Consider the following 22,894-nt stretch of genomic DNA (forward strand, 5'->3'; position numbering starts at 1 on the left):
GTCATTACTGCTAAGGCAGCAAGCATTACCATTTTCAGTTGTTTCATTAATCATTTAATCATCAAATATTTTAGATGAGCATAAAAGTCATCAAATATTACCCGTCCTCCTACATGCAACAAAATCTCTGACACAAAATGTAATTTTAATATTAGTGAGCTATTTCCTCTCTCGGCCAAATGATAAATGTCGATGCAGCTCAACAACAACATTAAATTAACATTTATATTAAAGATTTTTCAAACAGGCCAACATCAGGATCATCTGCCTTCGACCCAATCTGTCAACGTTAGCATGCTATGCATGAACACCACCAGAAGTGTCTTTATACAGAGACATGATTAATATTAATGTGTTTTACTCAAAGTTCCAGCGGAATAACGATGATGCTCACACCCACATTGATTATGCACATACAATAGGTTCATGTGCACATTTTGATAGAAAGATGTAATATCCTTCCCTGGATCTGAGCCACAAATTAAAACAGAATAAATCAGAGAATGCATAGACACATAATGTAGAGATAAGGATTAGTTGGTAATTCAATATAATAACTCCATATAGATTGCATTCAAACATGTTAAAATATATTTGCAAAGATAAAACAGGCCTAAGGATGAGTAGATTTCATAAACATACTGAGGTAAAGACTCACAGGAAGGATTTGACATCAAGGCCGCGATTCCGGATCTGGTCCATCATGTAATCCCAACTGCCAGGATTGGCACGCGAGCGCCCTCCTGGGCCACCTCCTCTATAGCGAGAGGCACCTGCACCTGCAGCGTTGCCCCGTGTGGCCCGTGGAACAGCTCTTTTACCTGCACCCCCACCCTCACCACCGCCACCACCTGCCTCTCCTCTCCCAGCAGCCCCGCCTCCCCCGGGCTGTCCAGGTGCTGTGTGTAACTGTCCCAAACTCTGGGATGTGGTGGGTGGATGACCAAATCCAGAGCCCGGCGGGTTCATGAGGGGCTGTTGGAGACTCTGCTGGCGTAGCAGCGTCCGAGGGCGGGTCGGCCCAGAGGGGATGTGTTCCAGAGTGGATGTGTAGGATAAAACTGGATCCCCAAAGCTGGGAGGGCAGAGGAGCAGGGAAGAAAGAGAACGAGACGATGGCCACGGCCGGCAAAGGACATGGCGATGGAAAGAGAAGGAGTCAGAAGAGGAAGCAGGAGAGGTGTTAGGGCAAGAGGGGGTGAGTAGTTCAGGAGATGAGGTAGAGAGAAGGGAGACAGAGACATCAGAGGTGAGGCAGGATGACAGAGGGCAGCAGGGAGACACGGCCGAAACAGTCAGGTTGAGGTCAGGATGGATCGAATTGTCATCCACACAGGAAGTTGATGTCGGGAGGGGGGAAGAGGAAGCGGGAGGCAGGTTGGAGAAGGAGTCAGAGGGTGGAGCATGTGGAGTAGGAGATAGGAGGAGGAGGAGAGAGAAGGAGAGCAATGTGAGGCAGCAGTAGTAACAGCAGTAGCAGAAATAGCAGTAGATGGTGCAACCCGAGTGAGCACCCTGTCCTGTCTGCCAGTCGCACGCCGGCGTCAGCCACCCGTGTGCCAGCTGTGTGCTCGCCCTGCGCGCCTGTGTCACGTGCAAGGGCACCTTGCGTGTCTGCGCGGCGTGAGCGTGCTGCTTGCGCGAAAGAGAATTTCGAGGTGGCAGCGGTCGGATGCGTGGAGTCCGAACGGGCGCGAGGCGTCTCTGTGACGTTTGGCTTGTAGCTTTGCAGCTTCCAGGCCTTCCTGGTGAGTTTTTTTTGCTCTGATGAGATATCCCCATTTTCCTCCACTCACTTGTGAAAATTAGCTGACAGTCTCTCATCCTTTCTCTCCAAGTCTTTTTGGGTCTTTTAAACACATGCTTCCTCTCAAGAGACATTCATCAGCCAACCAAGGCCTACACCATGTGTCCCTCCCTCTGTCAAGTTTTCATTTCCACTCCCCTTTTAATATTGTCTATATTGGCACTTTTAGCAGTCACGTGATCATCAAGCTGTATGACATAGCTTGCTTCCGTACACGTAAGTATTAAACTCTGTTGTGCATTCTTTCTAAAAACACATTTTTTTGCTGTCGACTAAATATATCCTCCACTGTCAGCTGACTGCACAACCCAGACTACCTGAATTAGGTCATGAGCGCTATTCACCTGTTTACTCGGCTTTGCATTACTTCACCCATCGTTATTTTGCAATTTTGGTCTTCAGTGTACCGTTAATCATATTTAATAGTCATACATAAAAGATAAAAGGGGTAATATGAGGTTGTGCTAAAATGAAACAGGATTCAGAGACTCGTAGGAGTGGCTGTACACGGAGACAGTAAGATGGAGAGCGATAACAGGAGAGGGTGACGATGGAGGACAGTCGGAAAATGGGGTGCGAGACACAAACACAAGACACAGAGACTCTTATGGCTGCCTGAAAATAGAAACCAATTATAGAGAAGGGGTAAAAAAGAAAGGATGGGAAGGTGGGGGGAATTGAGCAGATGAGGGATGAGGTAGTGAAGAGCGTGAATGTGTTGTGTTGGAAGAAAATCACAAGGTGCCGAAGGAAGGTGCAAAAATCACGCCCAACTGAAAATTAACAGCCTCATACGTGTTAAATATAGTCTCAGGGATGTCATAAGTCACAGGAGAGTGAAATAACGCAGTCGACAGGAACTCAGTGCCAGATGGATGACATCATTTTAGCCATTGTGTGGAAGTTACACTTTTCTGTGTTTCATTTTAGAAGTAGCACTTACAGGCAGTGCAGTCCCAATTTGGTTACATTGTGCAGTTGAGCTGAAGCCTTGAGTCAACATGGTGTCAGCTCAAGGTCCAATTGGGTTCACACCAAGATCTGTGCCCACATGCTCACCTTGACACCTGAGCCCCACCTCCCTCCTCAACTTGACTTGCTTAGTCAGAACACTAAACATACCTGCTGGTGAGTTTAAATTGTGCAACAGACTTGTCCTTTTTCCAGATTATATGGCCTGCTGCACAACGCTGCCCAGCGACTGGACTGCACAATCGCCATCAAATTACAGTCAACGACTCACACCCGCACCCCACGCATTTGACACTACTGCACACAATACTGCGACCTGTGGTGTTCTTATCGGCGGTGTTCTTAACCTTTTGAGCCTCCACATACAGTGGGTACGGAAAGTATTCAGACCCCCTTAAAATGTTCACTCTTTATTTTGCAGCCGATTTGCTTAAATCATTTTTAAATTATTAACGCTGCCCATATTGACAGAAAAAAAACAGAATTGTTGACATTTTTGCAGATTTATTAAAAAAGAAAAACTGAAATATCACACAGGCATAAGTATTCAGACCCTTTGCTGTGACACTCATATTTAACTTGGGTTCTGTCCATTTCTTCTCCTCATCCTTGAGCTGGTCCTACACCTTCATTGGAGTCCAGCTGTGTTTCATTTTACTGATTGGATCTGAGGTCACTGATGGTGTAGTGGTACACTCGCCTGACTTTGGTGCGGGCAGCATGGGTTCAGTTCCCACTCAGTGAAAGTGTGAATGTGAGTGCAAATGGTTGTCTGTGTCTCTATGTGCCTTGCGACTGACCGGCGACCATTTCAAGATGTAGTCCGCCTTTCGCCCAAAGTCAGCTGGGATAAGATCCAGCGCCCCATGACCCTAACCAGGATAAGCGGTGTTGAAAATGGATGGATGGATGATTGGATTTGATTAGGAAAGCCACACACCTGTCTATATCAGACCTTACAGCTTACAGTGCATGTCAGAGCAATTGAGAATTATGAGGTCAAAGGAACTGCCTGAAGAGCTCAGAGACAGAATTGTGGCAAGGCATGGATCTGGCCAATGTTACCAAAAACAATTTTGCTGCACTTAAGGTTCCTAAGAGCACAGTGGCCTCCATAATCCTTAAATTTAAGATGTTTGGAACGACCATAACCCTTCTTAGAGCTGGCCATCCAGCCAAACTGAGCAATCGGGGGAGAAGAGCCTTGGTGAGAGAGGTAAAGAAGAACCCAAAGATCACTGTGGCTGAGCTCCAGCAATGCAGTCGGGAGATGGGAGAAAGTTCTCGAAAGTCAACCATCACTGCAGCCCTCCACCAGTCAGGGCTTTATGGCATAGTGGCCCAACAAAAGCCTCTCCTCAGTGCAGTCCTCAGGAAAGGACGATGGTTGCAATTGAAGGAAAGATGAATGCAGCCAAGTACAGGGATATCCTGGATGAAAACCTTCTCCAGAATGCTCAGGACCTCAGACTGGGCCGAAGGTTCACCTTCCAACAATGACCCTAAGCACACAGCTAAAATAATGGAGTGGCTTCAGAACAACTCCGTGACTGTTCTTGAATGGGCCAGCCAGAGCCCTGACTTAAACAATTGAGCATCTCTGGAGAGTCCTAAAAATGGCTGTCCACAAACATCCATCATCCAAGCTGACAGAACTGGAGAGGATCTGCAAGGAGGAATGGCAGACGATCCCCAAAGCCAGGTGTGAAAAACTTATTGCATCATTCCCAAAAAGACTCATGGCTGTATTAGCTCAAAAGGGTGCTTCTACTAAATACTGAGCAAAGGGTCTGAAGATTTATGGCTGTTTTTCTTTAATAAATCTGCAAAGATTTCAAAATTCTGTTTTTTTTCTGTCAATATGTGTGTACATTAATGAGGAAAAAAAATGAACTTAAATTATTTTAACAAATGCCTGCAATATAACAAAGAGTGAAAAATTTAAGGGGGTCTGAATAATTTCCATACCCAGTGTATACTGCACTGTATTACTTTTTATTTAACCACAAACAACATGGCGTATTTGACACGGAAGAAGTGGATTGCCCTGGCCGCTGTAGCTATGTACAATAATAAAAAGCAAAATAAAGGACAGTGTGTGGATATTTGAGGGGCTGTGGTCAATTTCCACCCCATTCACTGACTGCATTTTTGCATTTCTGTGACAGAGACTCTCCACACTTTGCTTTTTAGCCACAGGTACATTTGAAATTAGAACTATAATTCAGTATTATTTTAAAAAAACTATTTTTTCTGTATTTACTGTATTGGTATGCTGCGATTGGCTGGCAACCAGTTCAGGGTGTACCCCGCCTCCTGCCCGATGGTAGCTGGGATAGGCTCCAGCACTCCCGCGACCCTAGTGAGGATAAGCGGCTCAGAAAATGGATGAATGGATGTATTGGTGTGGCTTGGCGGTGGTAACGTGGATCTCGCTTCATACCCAGAAATGTAATTCTTGATGTGATAGCTCATCTTATATGACCTGGCAATTTTACATCTGCGACGTTGCAAGACCGTTCATCTGAAATTCAAATTTCGAATCGCAGCAAAACTAATCACTCGGTGTGCGGCAGGCTAAACTCACTTGCTGGGTCTAAATCCTCCAGATTGCATGTGGCCCTGGACGGTCTGCCATCGCCCGGCCTTCGCTCCCTCTGTCATCATGCTCTTCATGCTGTCACTGCGGTAAGGCCCACCCCCAACATCCCCATGCCCAGTTGGTGCCCCCTTTTGACACCCTGACACTGCCCCACTAAGGGAGGCAGACAAGGTGCAGATGTACAGAAGTAGAGAGAGGATACAGAGATAGAGAGCAACGACAAGAAGAGGAGGGGGGAAAAAAACAACAAAAAGCATGTGAGGGACAGAAAGAGAGAGACACACACAACATAAACACAGGAAAAGAGGTTGAGCAACCACGCGGCTAAGTGCGTGAGACACATTAGCAGAGTGTGTGAGGAGACAGCTTTCCAAGCCCAGTGAGAAGCAGGTAAATGAAAAAGGTCTGGAGTCCAGTGTGTTCAAACACAGAAATGGGGAGTGGAGAGCGGGGAAGAGGAGAAGCATTTGCGGGTAGCCTGTGGAAGGTGGAAAACCAACAAGGTCACTCCGTCTGGGCCGAGAGGACCAATCTCACAGCTGCCAGCATTCACCAGCAGCAGCAGCAGCAGCAGTGTGTGGATGCTGGCCATTAAACTCTCATTCCCGCCTTCATTTATACGTTTGGTGCTTGAGACGTGCCACTATACAAGGCAGTTCAATGATAGCCACAAGAGCGATGGATTGTAACCGAGTGAGAATAATAGACCATTTTGAAGAGCCTGTGAAAATGAAATTTAGCTTAATGGTGTTCCAATAAAACATTGATTGAAATTTATTTCTAGACATAAATACCTGATATTCTAACTGCCATTTGATCGCCACATAGCAATACGTGAATAGGAAGGTGTGAAATACACTGCATGGACAAAAGTATTGGAATACGGTATAATGAATGAGATATGGCTTTTCTCTGAAAGAGCTCACTAAATTTGATTAAGATGCATTAAGTAGGCCACCTTTGCTAAAATGTCAGTCCGTGACTTGTCTTCCCTGCTAGAAATTCCAGTGGTCTTATTGCAAAGTGGAAGTGTTTAGGAAGAACATCTCCATGTAAATCACAGGGCAAGGTCTCTGGTCGCACTGAATAAATACAGATCCAAACCTCCTCTACAGATCAGGGTGGCCTTACATCTACACAATGCCAGCCAAGGAGTGGAGGAATGGACATGTTGAAATGATACCAAGGGTTTGTTTTTAGGGAGTATTGTCCAGGACACCGTCATTCTATTCTATTCTTCCAACTTGATGGGCATTATTTTGGGGAAGGCCACTGTGTCCCAGTGCAACAAGCCAGGTCAATAAAGGTGTGGTTAGATGAGATTGACCAGGAAGACCAAACACAAAACCTTCACCTGAACACCATCGGACGACTTTGGTGTGAACTAGAATGTTTTTTTGTATTCTTCTGATTAATGGATAATAATGGCCACAGACATACTACAGAATGCTGTAGAACGTGTTCCAAAGAGAGTGGAACCTAGTGCTGCGAAGAGAAACTCTGATGTAGTGCCTATGGATTTATTACAAGGGGATTCCTCAAAGGCTCAATTAGGTGCTACCATGAAATATAGGTTACCCAATACTTTTTCCCATATAGTGTAGCCGTTTCATACGATGACGTATTTGGGTCAACTTGTGAGCGAGAGAAAAAACAGACGCGATTTAAGGTCGTCGTGATGAGATAAAAGTCATCATGATGTGATATAAAGTCGTCATGAAAAAGTAATACTTGACTTGAGTGCTTAAATTATGTTAACCAACTCAAATGATAACCCAACGCTATTTTGGGGATTGAACAAAATTATTATAAATTAGAAAGCAGTGGTAATAAAAATAAAGCACTTTAGTGCCCTCTGGTGACATGACTGCTTTTCATTAACATGCACAGTCCTCCTGTGGAGGAAACCTATGAGGAATCACTGATGCTCTGGTCAGAGAATGCTAATATTTGTCTTGCTTCTCTTTGAAAGTCAACCTTCACATTTGACTGTCACCAAGTGACCTGAATGTGCATGTGGAAAAGTCATCAATCACAACAACAGCATGGATGACACTGCTGGAGCAATGGTCAACAGGGGTGACATGGGCATCGTTTATCGAGCTGAATGCAAAGTGAACAAGGTTTTCACTTATATTAAAAGTAGGAACATGCAAATAAGTGGGGCCATGAATCAACACGAGTATTTACAGGAATGTGCAGTAAAGTCAGGCATCTCTCTCTTTACTGCCCGAGGTTCAAAGGGAGTAAAAGTGACTTACAAAAGATATATAGCCACATTTTCCTTGACAGTTCCTCCCCTCTGAGGTATCAGATTTATAAGATGAAGTATCATATATAGTATATACAGTTCAGTCTCATTGTGAATATATGACAAATAATTTTTACAATTGTAAATTGTAGCTCACTGGAGCTACATAAATATACTGAAAACGGTTTAAAAATGGTGGTATTGACTTTCAAATCTAGTAATCCCTTAAAAATGAAGATGGATCATTCAGGATAGTAAACTATTTGATAAATGTGGCCCAATGTCATTACAGAAAGCTGAAAGCTGCTGATCTCAAGGGAATCTTAAACAGGATATGATTTTTGTAGCTGTCTGCTTGAGGATCATAACTGGTCAGAGTCAGGAGGTCATCACCCGTCTCCCCTTATAATAACAAACTGCTGATTTCTTCAATTTTTCAATGCCGATATATTTTCTGGCAGGCTATTGAGAAAGAAATCCATTTGCCATTTTTGCAGGGAAAATTGTCCATTACTATGAGTGGACAAAAGAATAACTGGAGCATAAAGCAGCTTTATGGACAAATGCCAACCTTGAGGGTTATTTTAAAAAAATGAACTTCTCAAAACACAAGCACTGGAGGCTTGTGCAAGGCTACAGGACCAGCAGCCATCATCTTCTAGTGGAGTTTTTAGTCAGGAAAACTAATAGCATCCAGCACCTTCACCAGCACACTGCAGCCTCATCGCTCCGGGCCATTTAGCACACATTTTTCAACAGCTCCGCCTATTAAAAATGACCATTCATTAGACAGTTTACGGACAGATTCCTTGTAGCAGGAAATCTAAACCGAGAGCCCTCACATTGCCTGGAGGGAGATAAATCTGACCTTGCTCGAGCTTTTACTGGATTCCAAGCATTACTTTTATTACATGACGTAAAAATACCTCATCTCCCATTGTGACCGACCGTAGATGCAGCTCAAGTGTCACGGTGTTAGTGTCGTTGACTTTAGAGATATAACGAGGGATCAGAGGAAGGGCACAGAGGAATGTCAACCACGTGAACATTGGCTTCACACCGCAACCTTGTGTAACGGTCAACCCTCCACAAAAACAGCACACACAAGGTTTGGGGGAGATTACAGTAGGGGGGTAAAGTTTATACATCATTTAGATTGGAAAGCTACGAGGGTTGTCCGTCTCCATGGTTACTATCCATGGGAGAGAGGTGAGAGGTTAGAGGTCAGGAGTTAATATGACCAGCAGGGCTGTAGGGAGTGGAGCGGGCATTGGAACATGCGCCTGGGTGTTCATTAAAAGGTGACAGAGAGTGAGGAGGATCAGGAGAAAGGAGCCAGAGGGAGTTACAGGGCTGCGCTGCTTTGCTTTGCAGTAATCATCGGAAGGCTGTCGCAGGGAGGCTGTAATGTGCGTGTATGACATTTGACCCACTCACATTTCCAGAGCAGATGAGTAATCATTAGTAACCATTTGTGCCCTCCAGCATGGTTACATTGGGTGCATTCGTTTTCCTTGTTCTTACAAGAGTTCATGAAAATCATATTTAACAACAACACTCAGCTTTTAAAGCTGTAATGTATTACAATATTTATGCAGTGGCCTTTAAAATAAGCCTTTTTTTCTAGTTACTGATGTGAAAAACGTTCTCGTTTAGAAGAGAAAAAAATCAAAATAGTTTACATTAAATTCAAAGTATCATTTGACTGGCACATTGAATGGTTCAATTAGATGAGTGGTAAGTGGTGGGGACTGTGAAGCCAGGGGGATAGGGGAAGAGTTAAGAAAAGTAAAGAAAAGAAAACGAGTGGTGGTGTCCCGGTCTCATTACAGCCCTGCTCAAGGGTGAAGACTCTTACCAGTCTTGGACCAAGACTCACTTGAGTGTGAGGCGAGGGTCTCCATATGGGGCATAGGGAGAAATGTTAAGTACGAACTCCTTCGGCGGATAGGAGCTCCACCTCTGCTGCACTGTGCTGCTGTCATTGTTATTCCAAAAGTCTCTGTCTAGATCACTGTGGCCAAAGAGAAAGACAGGTCAGAGCAACACAACTGCGGACAGCCTTGGCACCAACCAACACTTTGCAATAAGCGTTCCTTCTCTGGAGATGATGCGAGAGCTCGGTTTGGTGAAGAGTCAGTCTTAGAGCTGCATGAAATGGGAGGCTGTTTTCCAGCCTGGATTGGAAGAGTCACCACAGCGGTTTGAAGGAGAGATAGCAAGGAAAAAGGACCACAATAGCATGTGATGACATTATTTTCACCTAGCATGGCAGGTGACAAACATTTGAGTGAGCATTCAGAAAGGCCTCCACCCCAATCCTCAACATGAAGAGTAAGAAGACACAAATGCACAAGAGGTGGCAGAGAAATAAATCACAGTAGTAGAGGAGGAAAAGGTGAGCAGAATCACTGATGTCATACAAGTCACAGGAGTGGTCAGAGCTGCGGCACAGGAGACAAAGGCAATGCACAAAGAGAAGAGTAGAGTTGGAAGCTGAGATGAACAACAGAGCACATCAATGCTGCTTGAGCCCGTGAGTAAGAGAAAAAAAATGTAAAAATAAATGCAAAAAATAATAAGTCACCCAAATCACAAAGCAGTCACATAGCCATCTTTATACCCTTAACGTATGAAATAAAAGGGAAAGCATGACATTCAGAGAAAACAGTCACAGCAGCATATAAGAGAAGTGGTGATGAACAGGTTAAAAAGACATTTGTGGAATTAAGAATTGTACTTAGCATTACAAAGCTGACATTTTCCAGAACTGACCTATAGCTACAATTCATCAGAAGGAGAAAAGCACCTTGAAAATCATTTCATACCTTTAAACTCACAAAGACAAAATGAATGCCACCACACACACACACACACACACACCTATTTAATCAAAGTTAACATGGGCATGGCAAGCTGCGTGCACTTAAGAAACTGTATAGTACGTGCAGTCACAATTAACATGATGCGGATGTAATCTATTATGATTAAATCACTAAGCCTCCATTTAACATCTGCCTGTTATACTTCTTGCAGAGCTTTTGAAAAAGAACAACAGGCCTCTTTTTTTCCTGACTGGTTTTTGTCAGTGTTTGAGAGCCTTAAAGCTTCACCAAATGAAAATCATTATCACCAGATTATTCAAGACCAACCAGTTACCAGGCACTTACTTGATGGCTTTCTTCTCCCCTCGCCCACGTGCAGAGTCTGGAGTGTCTGCCGTTTCTACTCCCGGCTTATTTCTCTTCCCCTTGATCCAAGCGCAGGGAGGGGAACACAGATAAAGTAGAGGGGGGGGGGGGAATTGTGAAAGGTTATTGCATGCATTTGTCCTTTTGAAGCAGCGTTTTTGCAAGTAAAGATGCAACCCCTATTATGTCTAAAACACCAGTCCTTTACCTGATGCTCTGCTGATTATACTCATCGTAGTTAAATCAAATTTGCGGTGGAGTGCCATTTCTCTGTGTGATTATCAATCGCAGCCACCAAGAAATTTACATGGCAATTGCCTCCTTAGAGGTAATTCTCTGGGCACTGGAGAGAAGCGTCTGGAAAGTCCCGCTCCATTCTGATTTCAAACAGCTCGAGCATGACCTGCCGTTACCGTGGAAATAATGGCAATTGAAAAAGTTAGGCATGTTGGGCGCATTGTACTAGAAAAGCACATCAGAATCGAAGGTGTTTGGCCATCATCACAATGCAGGTAATCTCCACTGACACTTGGCGACATATGAGGCAAAGTGTCATGAGCGGAACAAAGGACAGGAGCCAAAATGCACGACTCCAATTCAAATGGACAGTTTCAAAAAGAGGTTGAATAAACGGGCAGAGGTCAGTCCACAGGCAGGCAATCCGAAAAGGCAACAGTATCCAAAAAACGTGAGGCAACAAGGCAAGGTCAATAATCAGAACAGGGTCTAGTCTTACTATGAGTCGGTGACGTGGAAACAAGGAATGCTGGAACGTGAGGTACAAGGAACTGGCGACCAGAAAGAATGAGACACGAGGTTCAATGCATGGGGTAATTAGGGTAAACAAGGCACAGGTGGGGAAGATGCTCTCAGGAGCAGGTGTGTACGAGACAGGAGGAAGACAACAACCATAACACACACCCATGACGCAAAGAGGGGATAAGTCAAAAGCTGCCCTATCTTCCAAATGATTTGAATGCCCTCCTTGGTCGCTGTGATACGCAGTGGATATGCAAGGATTTTTCATCTTGGAAATTGACTGAGAGGAACACACAGAAACTGCGGCACGGTGACCACCGCATCCACCTCAAAGTTCTGAGGGCCGGGGTACAAATCCCGGCCCCGCCTGTGTGGAGTTTGCAGGTTCTCCCCGTGCCTGCGTGGGTTTTCTCCGGGCAGTCCGGTTTCCTCCCACATCCCAAAAACATACATGGTAGGTTGATTGAAGGTGTGGATGTGAGTGCGAATGGTTGTTTGTTTGTATGTGCCCTGCGATTGGCTGGCAACCAGTTCAGGGTGTACCCCGCCTCCTGCCCGATGATAGCTGGGATAGGCTCCAGCGCTCCCGGGACCCTTGTGAGGATAAGCGGCTCAGATAATGGATGGATGGCTGGAACACGCAATGAACTGACAAATGACAAATGACAGTTACGAAGAGGGAGGGAAGGAGGATGCAAGTCAAGTCAAGTAGACTTTATTTATATAGCATCAATTCACAACAGAAGTTATCTTAAGGCACTTCACATACTGTATATGAAGCAGGTCTAGAACCACGCTGCGCACACATTATGAAACTAGGCAGTCCAGACCTTCAGTGGATGCCTGTAACAAATGACCATGGCTAATCTTCCAAGAACCCTTGTACATTGTACATGTGACAAAAAGTACACTTAACTTTAAAAGGTCCATATTAGTATTTGGAACCACAGTACGCTTCAATTGGAATGGTTAGTGAATGTAAATGGATTGATCAGATTTGTGCTTCTGTTTAGGGTCTTAACTCTTGTCTAGATCAATACGCACTATGACAACCGGTGACGTGCGGTCAGGGTAGGCAAGTGAGGCAGAGCCGCACTGTCCCCTGGTGGTCTTTCCTTTCCACTGCATGTGAATAGTAAAAAAAAAACCTTATGATTACCTTAAATTGTTCCATTTTAGTTCTATGGTCCGTGCTTTACATTGATTTTTCAACCCAACAATTTCAATGATTTCATCATTAAAATAGCAAAATTTTCATATTTCCGGTTCAAATGCATAGTTAGCGCAGTTACGAATCACGCTGAGTCATCACTCCCATGATGCTTCAAGAGACCACGCACACATCCATTCAGGCAGGCTGTGATTGGTCTGTGGCTTCACACAAGAGACATTGGTGTTTCCTCATTACATTGCCAATAATATACGTTTTATCACACATGTACTGAACTTACTGACGTTTAACAGACTGTGTAATATATTAAATGAAAGTGTGTGACATTTAGTCTTTCTTATCGACCAGAAAAGCCACTAAAAGTGCACAATGGAGTCTGGTATGTACGGTGCCACAACCAGCACGTGGCAGTGTTGAGTTGAGCTTCATAGAGCTCCAGACGTCCCGTGACTTAGTCAGTGCCTCACCAATCATAAACCTCACCCCACGTCACTGATGACAACAGGAGGTGTACTGATAAGACCTGCCTAGAGAAAGATTTCTATATGTTTGCCAAGAGCTTTGTGACTGCCACTCAAGTATACACCAGCCCATATTGAGCCTATCTATGTGAATGCAGTCCTTAAGCGCCAAGCACTCAGCACTGTGCTTATGTATGATATTCTGATAGAGACCGAAATGACTCGCATCGATCTATGAATCATTCAGCGAGCACATCGGGATGTAAATAGTTCCTAAGGCTATATAGGATAGTGCACCAGGCAAACTGCTTGGCCCAGATAGCTATTGATATTATTTGAAACTAATGCCCACATATTGAATATAGAAGCTTTAGACCCATTACAAGATCTGTGACCAATAGCAAACCAGTAGCACAATAGCCAGGAGTATTTACAGGGAGCAAATGTTCTCCTAATATGTGGAAGGCAAGCTTTCGCAGGCTAGTCATATATCAATCAATGGTGTAAAAATTTCAGGACATTGGGAAGACAAAGACAATGAGTGAGAGGTCACTGCTTAGAGAGAGAGCTAAAGATAGAAGTCAGATTTGTAATAAATAAATAACGGTGTCAGCCAAAGGTAAAGGGAAAATAGGGACAGGGGACAGAGGATAGGCGATACGAGTGAAGGGACAGGTGCGAAGTGCCTTAAGCAGCGAGTGGCAGGAAGTCTCAAGTGGAATGGTGGTAAAAATAAGAACAGACTCAAACGTGCAGCAGCGACCAATGACTGAGTCCCACGGCTTTCATTCCCACATGCACGTACGCACGCATGATGCAACAGTTTCATAGCAGTCACCTTCTCCCTAATAAACATTACTGTGAGTGAGATGAATAAATGCTGCAGGGATCCATCGCAATGAATATGACAAAGCTCTTACGACATGCACAATACAGAAAAATCAGCTCGGTGCCCCAAATGAGGGTTAAAGCAAACCAAATGGAAGAGTGAGCAATTTCCCTCTAATCCTCCACTCAAATACCCTTGAAAATACTTAAGTCTAATTTAAACCTGGTACTTTTTTTTGTCACATGACAAAAGAGTTTCACAATGACAATGCCAATTGGCTCTGAGCAACCAGTTCAAAACGTCGCTACTGTGATGTGAAGGCCTAATTATGTGAGCGACTCAAATTACAGCAAATTACAGCAAAACTACACCCAACGCATTTTAATACGGGAGCCCTAAAGTGAGATCTGGTGAACTAGAGGAAGACTGCCCGCAGTGATGATGAGCTGTTTTTTCTTTCCTTTTTCTGAAGGCTCTAGACATGAGGAATGAAAGAAGCTAGCATTCTGTCTGCATCAGTTGGCAGTGTACTGCCCTCCAACACCCAGCTGTGTTTGTTTGAACTAGAAGACAGCAAGAGTCCACATGCTCGCTCAATATTACACAGATCACACCATAATTAGAAAGGAGTGATCGTTTATCTGTCAAAACATTGTTGTTAACAGGAATTAACTTTGAATCATATGATTCACACATTAACACAATCATGGACAATCTGTCCCTGACAACATTAGGGCTTTACATAATCGTAATGCCTGGTCATTTATTATACTAATTCATTTTATTTAAGCTCTGCAATCATCGATTTTCACAACTACGGCGATTGGCCTCATTGTGATCCTCCTCCCAGAGTCCCAATATCCAAACTTGTGCAAAACAAGAATGTTGCTCTCACAATTGATTCAAAGGAGCTCTGAATGTGGTCCGGTCCAATCTCAGCTGCGCTCACAGCTATGTCACGGATCAAACAGCACAGCGCTCACAGAAGCAGGCAGAGGCCTTCGGAATGCCAAATAGCCACTGCTGTCGAAACAGATGTTAGCAGCACCGGCATTGATGTGTTAACATCCCAGCTAACACCAACAAGATGAGGCCCCTCTGCAGAGAACCTGCAGCTCCACAACATAAATTTAATAGTCATTTGACCCGCCTCACCGCTTTAGGTTTTGCACATCTATCAGTCATCATAATGGAGCTTTAGAATTGTGAATGACCATAAAAACAATCCATAATGTGAACAATTTTAACAGGAACCTCCAACTCCAAACACCCCTAAGATCGTGCAATGCAGACAATAAAAAAAAAAATGGACGGGCAAACTATTTCATGAGAACTCAGCTATGCCAGGAACAATCATTACTGGTTAACTTCTTACACTTGTTTGACAGTGTGTTAAAAATGTTTTTAGACTTAATAGGATTTATAATCGCGGTAGTTGTTCCTGTCATACGGTTGAAACAGTTTACAAGGTACAAATACACCATGAAAATTTTAACACGGTTACGTATTACAGTTGAAAAACCTCGGTTTATGAACGACCTGGTTGACGAACCAATCCGATTTTTGGAATAAACTTATCTAAGAAAAGTTACCTCGGTTCACTGACTATTTTCAGTTCACAGTCTTGGCATGGTCAAAGAAGGCTCAGTTTTACTTTTTCTCCTACCCCGTAAAAATCATTGGTGGTCACGGATTTCCTTGTTTTTGCTTTTGCTTTAAACTAGCATCCAGTATGGCTCGAAGGAAAGTGAAAAAAGCTAGCAATAGTGTTATTAGGAAGCGTAAACTGTTGAAAAAAGAAGGAAATAAAAGCTAAACATGAGAATGGTGTTCATATTTTTAATCTCACTGTGCAGTTTGGTTTGGCAAAACGCTCTCATATGTACGACAATATTGTATTAATAATAATTATAAATCACATTTGTGGAGGAATTTATCAACACTCATAGACACTTAATATAGATGAAGAAGTCTTCCCTCAGCAGAAGAAGGAGTCGCTAGCTAGCGACAGTCGCTAGCAGGCTCACAAAGGATTCAGCGGTTTCAGCCAGGGAGGGTTAACAACACCAAGGGTGGTGAAAGTCTGCCTGGGCTCCACCTTTCTGCCACGGTACGATAGCTCGGTGTTGACAATGTAAGAGAGCATACAGTACTGTATCTGAAAAGGGTACGATTTTTGCCAAGTGATTTGCTTACGAACACACCGTGTTATTTAGTCATAATAATTTGTGTTTTCACTTACAGAAAACAAGGCAAACATAACTTTGTTCTGAGGCTGGAACGCATTACTTGCATTTCCATTTATTTCAATGGGAAACGTTGTCTTGGTTCGCAAACAAAGTCACAAAATGAATTAAATTCATGAACAGTGGTTTCACTGTATACTATTGTACTTAACCTCTCTGAAAAGCAAGTTGTGTTTTGGCCATTCTCATCTAGTTGGCACCACCACAGCAATCAACCAAGAAAGAAGAATATGTGAGCCGTAGAAGAAAAAAACGGCGTGACTCAGACAGTGAAGAAGAAGACGTTATACGCACATTACAGTGCTATGAAACATGGCGGAAGGCAGCCCAGGTGGCAGGGACATACTCGTATCTTGCCTACAATGAGGCCAAGGGCAGAAGTATGGGAGTATTTTATTTTTTTTGAAAGATGACAGATGGGAAATTAATTCAAGATAAGTTACTCTGTATACAGAGGGTATGTAAAAAAGTAGCCACAATTGGGAGTGCAAGCAAGCCGTCGCCTCTTTAGAGGCATTTTTTACTTCACGTAAAAAATGTTTTGCTGGGTCTTCCATGAAAATAATTTTTTGTTGTTGCTGTTTACAATTTCTAATGCAGTGGTCTCCCACCTTTTTGAAACCAAGAGCTACCAGTTTGATGGGCTACTCATTCATCGTTATTATTGTGGGCTGCATTGTGCCCTATGTTCTAATGAATAAAAAGCAAACACTTAATGTATTTTAGCTGCTTATCATTTTAGTCACTGCAAGTTTGATATGAAAAATGTATTTGTTTCACCTCTCACCCTATCTGCAGCCTAGCCCGGCTAATTTTAGGTGAGAGGTGGGGTACACCCTGGACTGGTCGTTAGTCAACTGCGGGCCACATATAGACAAATAACCATGCACTCACAATTATATTCACACCTCTGTTCAATTTAGAGTCTTCAGTGAACCTCTTGGAATGTCGGGGGGAGGCAGAGAACCCTGAGAAAACACGCGCAAGCACGGGAAGAACATACTGAATTAGAACCAGGAACTTAATACTGGGAGGTAAACTCGCTAACAACGTGGGCTACATTGCCGCCACCTGATTTTTACTGAACTTTCATGATTTCCTTTGGGATAATTTGTTCTGAATTTGAAAATAAATGGAAGGTCGACCAGCGCCCTGGAATGGAAAGTGTTTGACCTTTAGGTTTCCAGTAACAGGTGACAGACAGTGTTTATAGTCACCAAAACCAACAAGACTGAACAACTATAGCAAAGAAAACTATGCAAACCTACGGTTCTGGTGCTGCTCATTAAAGGGACACATTGATTTCTATAGAAATAGGTGGTTGTGTAAGGAAATGGTGGAGGATTCAAGCGCTTACACAAAAGGAAGCAATTGGCATGAAGGAGCGTTCGAGACCAATGCACACAAGGAGTTTTAAAATGAAACCTTTTGCACTGGTTGCCAAAGCTAAATAACCGAAAGCAACACTTACTCAAAATGTCTTGTCTATTAACCTATGAATCATAAGCAAAACTGGCATGGGCCTCCTCACAAGTGACACGTGAAGCTGCAGGCAAACATTTGCTCTTATGAAAGCTGACACCGTCAAAGAGTACGTTCGGACTTTTCAAAAAAGAAAGGTTTAGGACAGTAGACTGTGGTGTGCAAGGATAAAATATTCTTCTTGCGGGAATATACATCATAACCGCTATAAAAAGCATGCATCATGCTCATGAAAATTATAGTGTGTTTACATTCTAATGACGAGTCCGGGGAATAAAGGGCTCCTAAAGAAAAGAGATCAAAGGAGCCTGGATCGTGTGCTTGCTAAGCCTTCATCATCTGTGTCAGTGATAATGAATACGGTATGTTTGGCATTGGCCATGAAAACAGAACATTCTACATACAACAAAGGTTTACCATACACTCACTTGAGGTAAGATTATTGCTAAATTCCTGCATTTTACATCTTATGTCATCACTCACAGCTCTGTGTACTTTGCACAGTGTAATACACACTCAATAATCAGTACACATGCATAAAGTAATGAGAGCCTATAAAGAATATTGTGGATAAATATGTTGTAATATATATAACAAACCCCAATTCCAATGAAGTTGGGGTGTTGTGTAAAATGTAAATAAAAACAGAATACAATGATTTGCAAATCCTTTCCAACCTATATTCAATTGAATACACTACAAATACAAGATATTTAATGTTCAAACTGATGAACGTTATTGGTTGTTGTTGTTTTTTCTTTTTTTTTTTTTTTTAATATTCTCTCATTTTGAATTTGATGCAGTCACTGATGGTATAGTGGTACATCCGCCTGACTTTGGTGCGGGCATCGTGGGTTCAGTTCCCACTCAGTGACGGTGTGAAGCTGGGTGCAAATGGTTGTCTATATGTGCCCTGCGACTGACTGGCGACCAGTTCAGGGTGTAGTCCGCCTTTCGCCCAAAGTCAGCCGGGATAAGCTCCAGCGCCCCTTGACCCTAACCAGGATAAGCGGTGTTGAAAATGGATGGATGAATTTGATGCCTACAACACATTCCAACAAAGCTGGGACAGCGGCAACAAAAGACGGGGAAAGTTGAGGAATGCTCAAAAAACACCTGTTTGGAACATTCCTCAGGTGAACAGGTTAATTGGAAATAGGTGAGTGTCATGACTGGGTATAAAAGGAGCAATGCTGAAAAGCTCAGTTGTTCACAAGTAAGGATGGGGCAAGGTTCACCACTTTGAACAACTGAGTGAGCAAATACTCCAACAGTTTAATAACAACATTTATCAACATACAATTGCAAGGAATTTAGAGGTTTCATCATCCACGATCCATAATATCATCAAAAGATTCATAGAATCAGGAAAAATCTCTGCACGTAAGCAGCAACGCCCAAAGGCAACAATGAATGCCCGTGACCTCCCTATGAAGGCACTGCATTAAAAACCAACATCATTGTGTAAAGGATATTGCCACGTGGGCTCAGGAACACGTCACAAAACCATTTTCATGTAACACAGTTTGTCGCTACATCTACAAATGCAAGTTAAAACTCTACCATGCAAAGCGAAAACCATATATTGAAAATACCCTATAACACCACTGGTTTCTCTGGGCTCCAGCTCATCTGAGATGGACTGACGTAGAGTGGAAAAGTGTCCTGTGGTCTTAGGAGTCCACATTTAAAATTGTTTTTTGGAAATAATGGATGTCCTGCCCTCCAGGCCAAAGAGGAAAAGGAACATCCAGATTGTTAACAGCGCAGAGTTCGAAAGCCAGCATCTGTGATGGTATGGAGGTTACTCCCCATGGCATGGGTAACTTGCACATCTGTGAAGGCACCATGAATGCTGAAAGGTACATACAGGGTTTGAAGCAACATACAGTGTTCTGCCATCTGAGCAACGTCCATGCTTATTTCAGCAAGTCAATGCCAGGCCACCTTTTGCACATGTTACAACAGCGTTCTTTGTGTGAGTACTTGACTGGCCTACCTTTGTCCCATAGAAAACGTGTGGGGCATTACTTAGCGCAAACTATGACAAAGGAGACCCCATACTGTTGAGCAACTAAAGTGTCAAACAGAATCAAGCATTATGCTGTCATTATAAAGGCTGATTTATTTATTTATTTATTTTTTTGTATATACTAATCTTGTATTGGACCTTCAGATTGTGCATGTGTTGCATAAGTGTCTATGTGGTTATATTGTTGATTAAAGTGCATGTTAACAAAGCCACAGAAAGGCAATTCATTGTGAGGGAAATTGTGCAACATGCCAATCACATCATGACTGCATGTAATGTAGGATACAGCCGATATAAAACTTCAAGGGTGATGGTATTATTACATGAAATGGAGACAACACTAATGACACCTACAATTTGTCATAAATAAATTGTTGTGCAATACTCCCATTTGTCACAGTTCCACTTGATTATCTTGTGCATGTACCGGGAAGAGCTTAATGTGCCTTCACACCGGTGGAAGGCTGACACTTTCTCAACAAAAGTGGTCGAAAGACAAGGACCTTAATCGACATCTATGTTACCCCCCCCCCCCACCTCCACCTCACACCTTGCCAGTGAGCTGCAGTGACATGAGTGGAAAGTACGGCATCATCCTGTGCGCGCGCATGCGCTTGGCCGGGTCGCGAGGCCAGCAGATGACCCGTCGCCTCATGCCATGCAGCCTCCGCTCTATCAGGCTTCTGCTGCTGCTACTCCAACAGCTCTGTCAGAGGCTGGAAATAAGATCCATTTACAACAGAGCACCCGGAGAGGGCCGCAGGGACTTTCCAAAGAGCTGGCGGCTCGACTCCCTCACTCCACAACAGGAAATCAGGACCCATTCCCCGCTCCATTTCCTTCCAGGTGGGATATCTCATATAACATGTTTCAGTGAAGGAAACAAGAAGGGACAGTATGCCGCTAAGATCATTACCCTCCTGCTTTATATACGTTATAATGGCGTAATCTAGTTACAATCCCATTACGGGTGTGTCTTTAATGCAAACATTCTGTAGAGAAGCTTATTGTGTGCACAGCCTGCTGGGATGGCAAGGTCTGCCATCTGTGCTCCAATACGTTTCACAGCATTGCAGCGGTGAACCGTTTGTTCCTGTAAATTGTAGGGGTTGAAGCACATAGTCCACCAGTCAGCTTTACTACTTAGGTCGATGAATAGCTAATCACACGTTTTGGATCTCGTCTTCCAATCAGCCTATTTACAGAGGACTTTCGACTCATCTGTCTGCTGCCGTCGCCGGACTATAACGTTCTGTGGCGCCGCAACAAAATGCCTGCCCACAAGGCCACACAGTGTTCATGCATCTAGCGATGGGTCCGAGAGTACGAAAATAAGATGGCGGATAAATAAAAAAAGATGAATGCAATGCAATGTTGCGACGATTACTTTGGAAATGTAGTTGGTTACAATTACAAGTTAAGCTGTTGAAAAAGTAATAGTACTGCAACTATCTCAATTATTTTCTCAAAGTAATGTAAGATTACATTTTGATTACCTTTATTAATTTTGAATGAATGCATCAACGGGACTGTTGTGTTTTTCCTCTTAAAACGTGGATTCAAACCGTAGATCTAACCTTATTTTGGAATTAACCACATATTTGTTCTTTTACTAAATAATAAACTGATAAAAAAGCGTGCTGAAATGTAAATAGATAATTAAAATTTTTATTTGTTGCATTATATGTGTAGAGCCTGTGAAAAACATACTTTTTCATTTTGCCGTATGACGAACCAGATAAGTGAATGTTCCATAAAAAAGTCCACAATTACCAAGATGAAACTGCTCACAAGTTAATGTTCTTTTATGTGTTCAAAAGTGTAACAATGATTCCAACCTTTTCAAAATCTCGACAAACTAACAGATTGTACTCAAGGTGGGGCTTCAAGGTCATATGTGAAACTGCAGAATGGCACGTGACCATAGACAGCCAATCACAAGTGTCGGCTTTCGAAGGAGGAAGTGATATAAAAATAATCTGAGTTTTTGCGGCTAATTTTAACCCAAATTGTAATCATCGAAATTTCCAAAAGTAACTGTAATTTAATCACACATTATCTCCCAGTAATGTAATGTATTACAATTCTGTTAATTTTGTAATTAAATTATGTAATCTCGTAATCTTGTTACATGTAATTAGTTACTTCCCAACACTGATGACAATAGTGGTTAGCCCTGCTAGCTTTGGTTTTTCCTATTGCCGCTAGTCATAAAATATTCACACCAAGGCAGTACGGAAAATGGATGGATGGATGCATCGGTACCTCAAAACTGGCGGCGAGGAACGAGGGCAGCGGCGCAAAGTGAAACTCCATCTTCATCTCCAAAATGTCTAATAATGCACAGACAACTGTGTGCTAACAAGAACTTTATCCATCCTAGAAGTTGTTGGCTACAACACACCCCAACATTGCGACACGTGTGTCGCTTTACGACCGTGACGTCAGTGTTGACGGCCATATTGATGCTACAAACCAGTGGAAATGTTTTACCAAAAATGAGACGTTAGGAAGTCTATCCTCAAATATAACAAAAGCATAGGTGAAATAGAAACAGTGAAACAGAGAAATGCTTAATTACTATGCTAGGGAAGACAAGATGAGACCGGATAGTTTATTAAAGAGAAATATGCCGAGGACTCACACTAATCACAACTACAAATAGCGCAATGGTGACTTGTGTTTTATATCATTTGTTTTTTATTTGTTTCTTTGCCAGTCCGTTAAAATGTCTTTACATGAAACCAGTCCGTGACGCAAAAAAGGTTGGAGACGGCTCTACCGTACTGAAAAAATATCAATGACGTCATCATTTTTTTTTTTTTTTTTTTACTTTGACTCGACTTTTATCACGTTAACGTCGACTACAAAAAAAAATAAAAAAATCATTATTCGGTCAACCCCGAGCAGAAAGGTCCAAGTTCAATGAAAACTTACACAAAATAAGTGAAGAAATAGGCATGCAGCTTGGACTGAATGGTAAGGAGTTGGCTCCCTTTTAATCAATCACATTTCATAGCACATAATCACAATGATGAGCCTTTAACAGACGTCACTGTGCTCAATCTTTGTTGTCGTCTAACTGAGGCAG

At 42.9% G+C, this 22,894-nt stretch overlaps 1 protein-coding gene across 11 annotated transcripts in view; it reads right to left on the reverse strand.

Annotated features, from left to right (window-relative positions):
• syt7a (synaptotagmin VIIa) overlaps nt 1-22,894 on the reverse strand; it is a 120,782-nt gene that overhangs the window by 35,969 nt on the left and 61,919 nt on the right. For 3 of the 11 annotated variants that reach the window (XR_009788697.1, XR_009788698.1, XM_061774598.1), the window contains exons 1-4: nt 11,560-11,960; nt 11,032-11,226; nt 10,803-10,882; nt 659-9,809 (exon numbers count right to left, since the gene is read on the reverse strand). Coding sequence is in view for 9 of the 11 variants with exons in the window: in XM_061774598.1 (XP_061630582.1) it covers nt 659-1,881 (1,223 nt within the window). In the remaining 2 variants the exon portion in view is untranslated. Of the gene's footprint in view, nt 1-658; nt 9,810-10,802; nt 10,883-11,031; nt 11,227-11,559; nt 11,974-22,894 lie in introns of those variants that run through there. The other 8 variants (XM_061774605.1, XM_061774604.1, XM_061774599.1 and 5 more) reach the window with 7 other exon arrangements.

Source organism: Phyllopteryx taeniolatus, chromosome 5, assembly GCF_024500385.1.
Source record: "Phyllopteryx taeniolatus isolate TA_2022b chromosome 5, UOR_Ptae_1.2, whole genome shotgun sequence".
Classification (NCBI taxonomy): domain Eukaryota; kingdom Metazoa; phylum Chordata; class Actinopteri; order Syngnathiformes; family Syngnathidae; genus Phyllopteryx; species Phyllopteryx taeniolatus.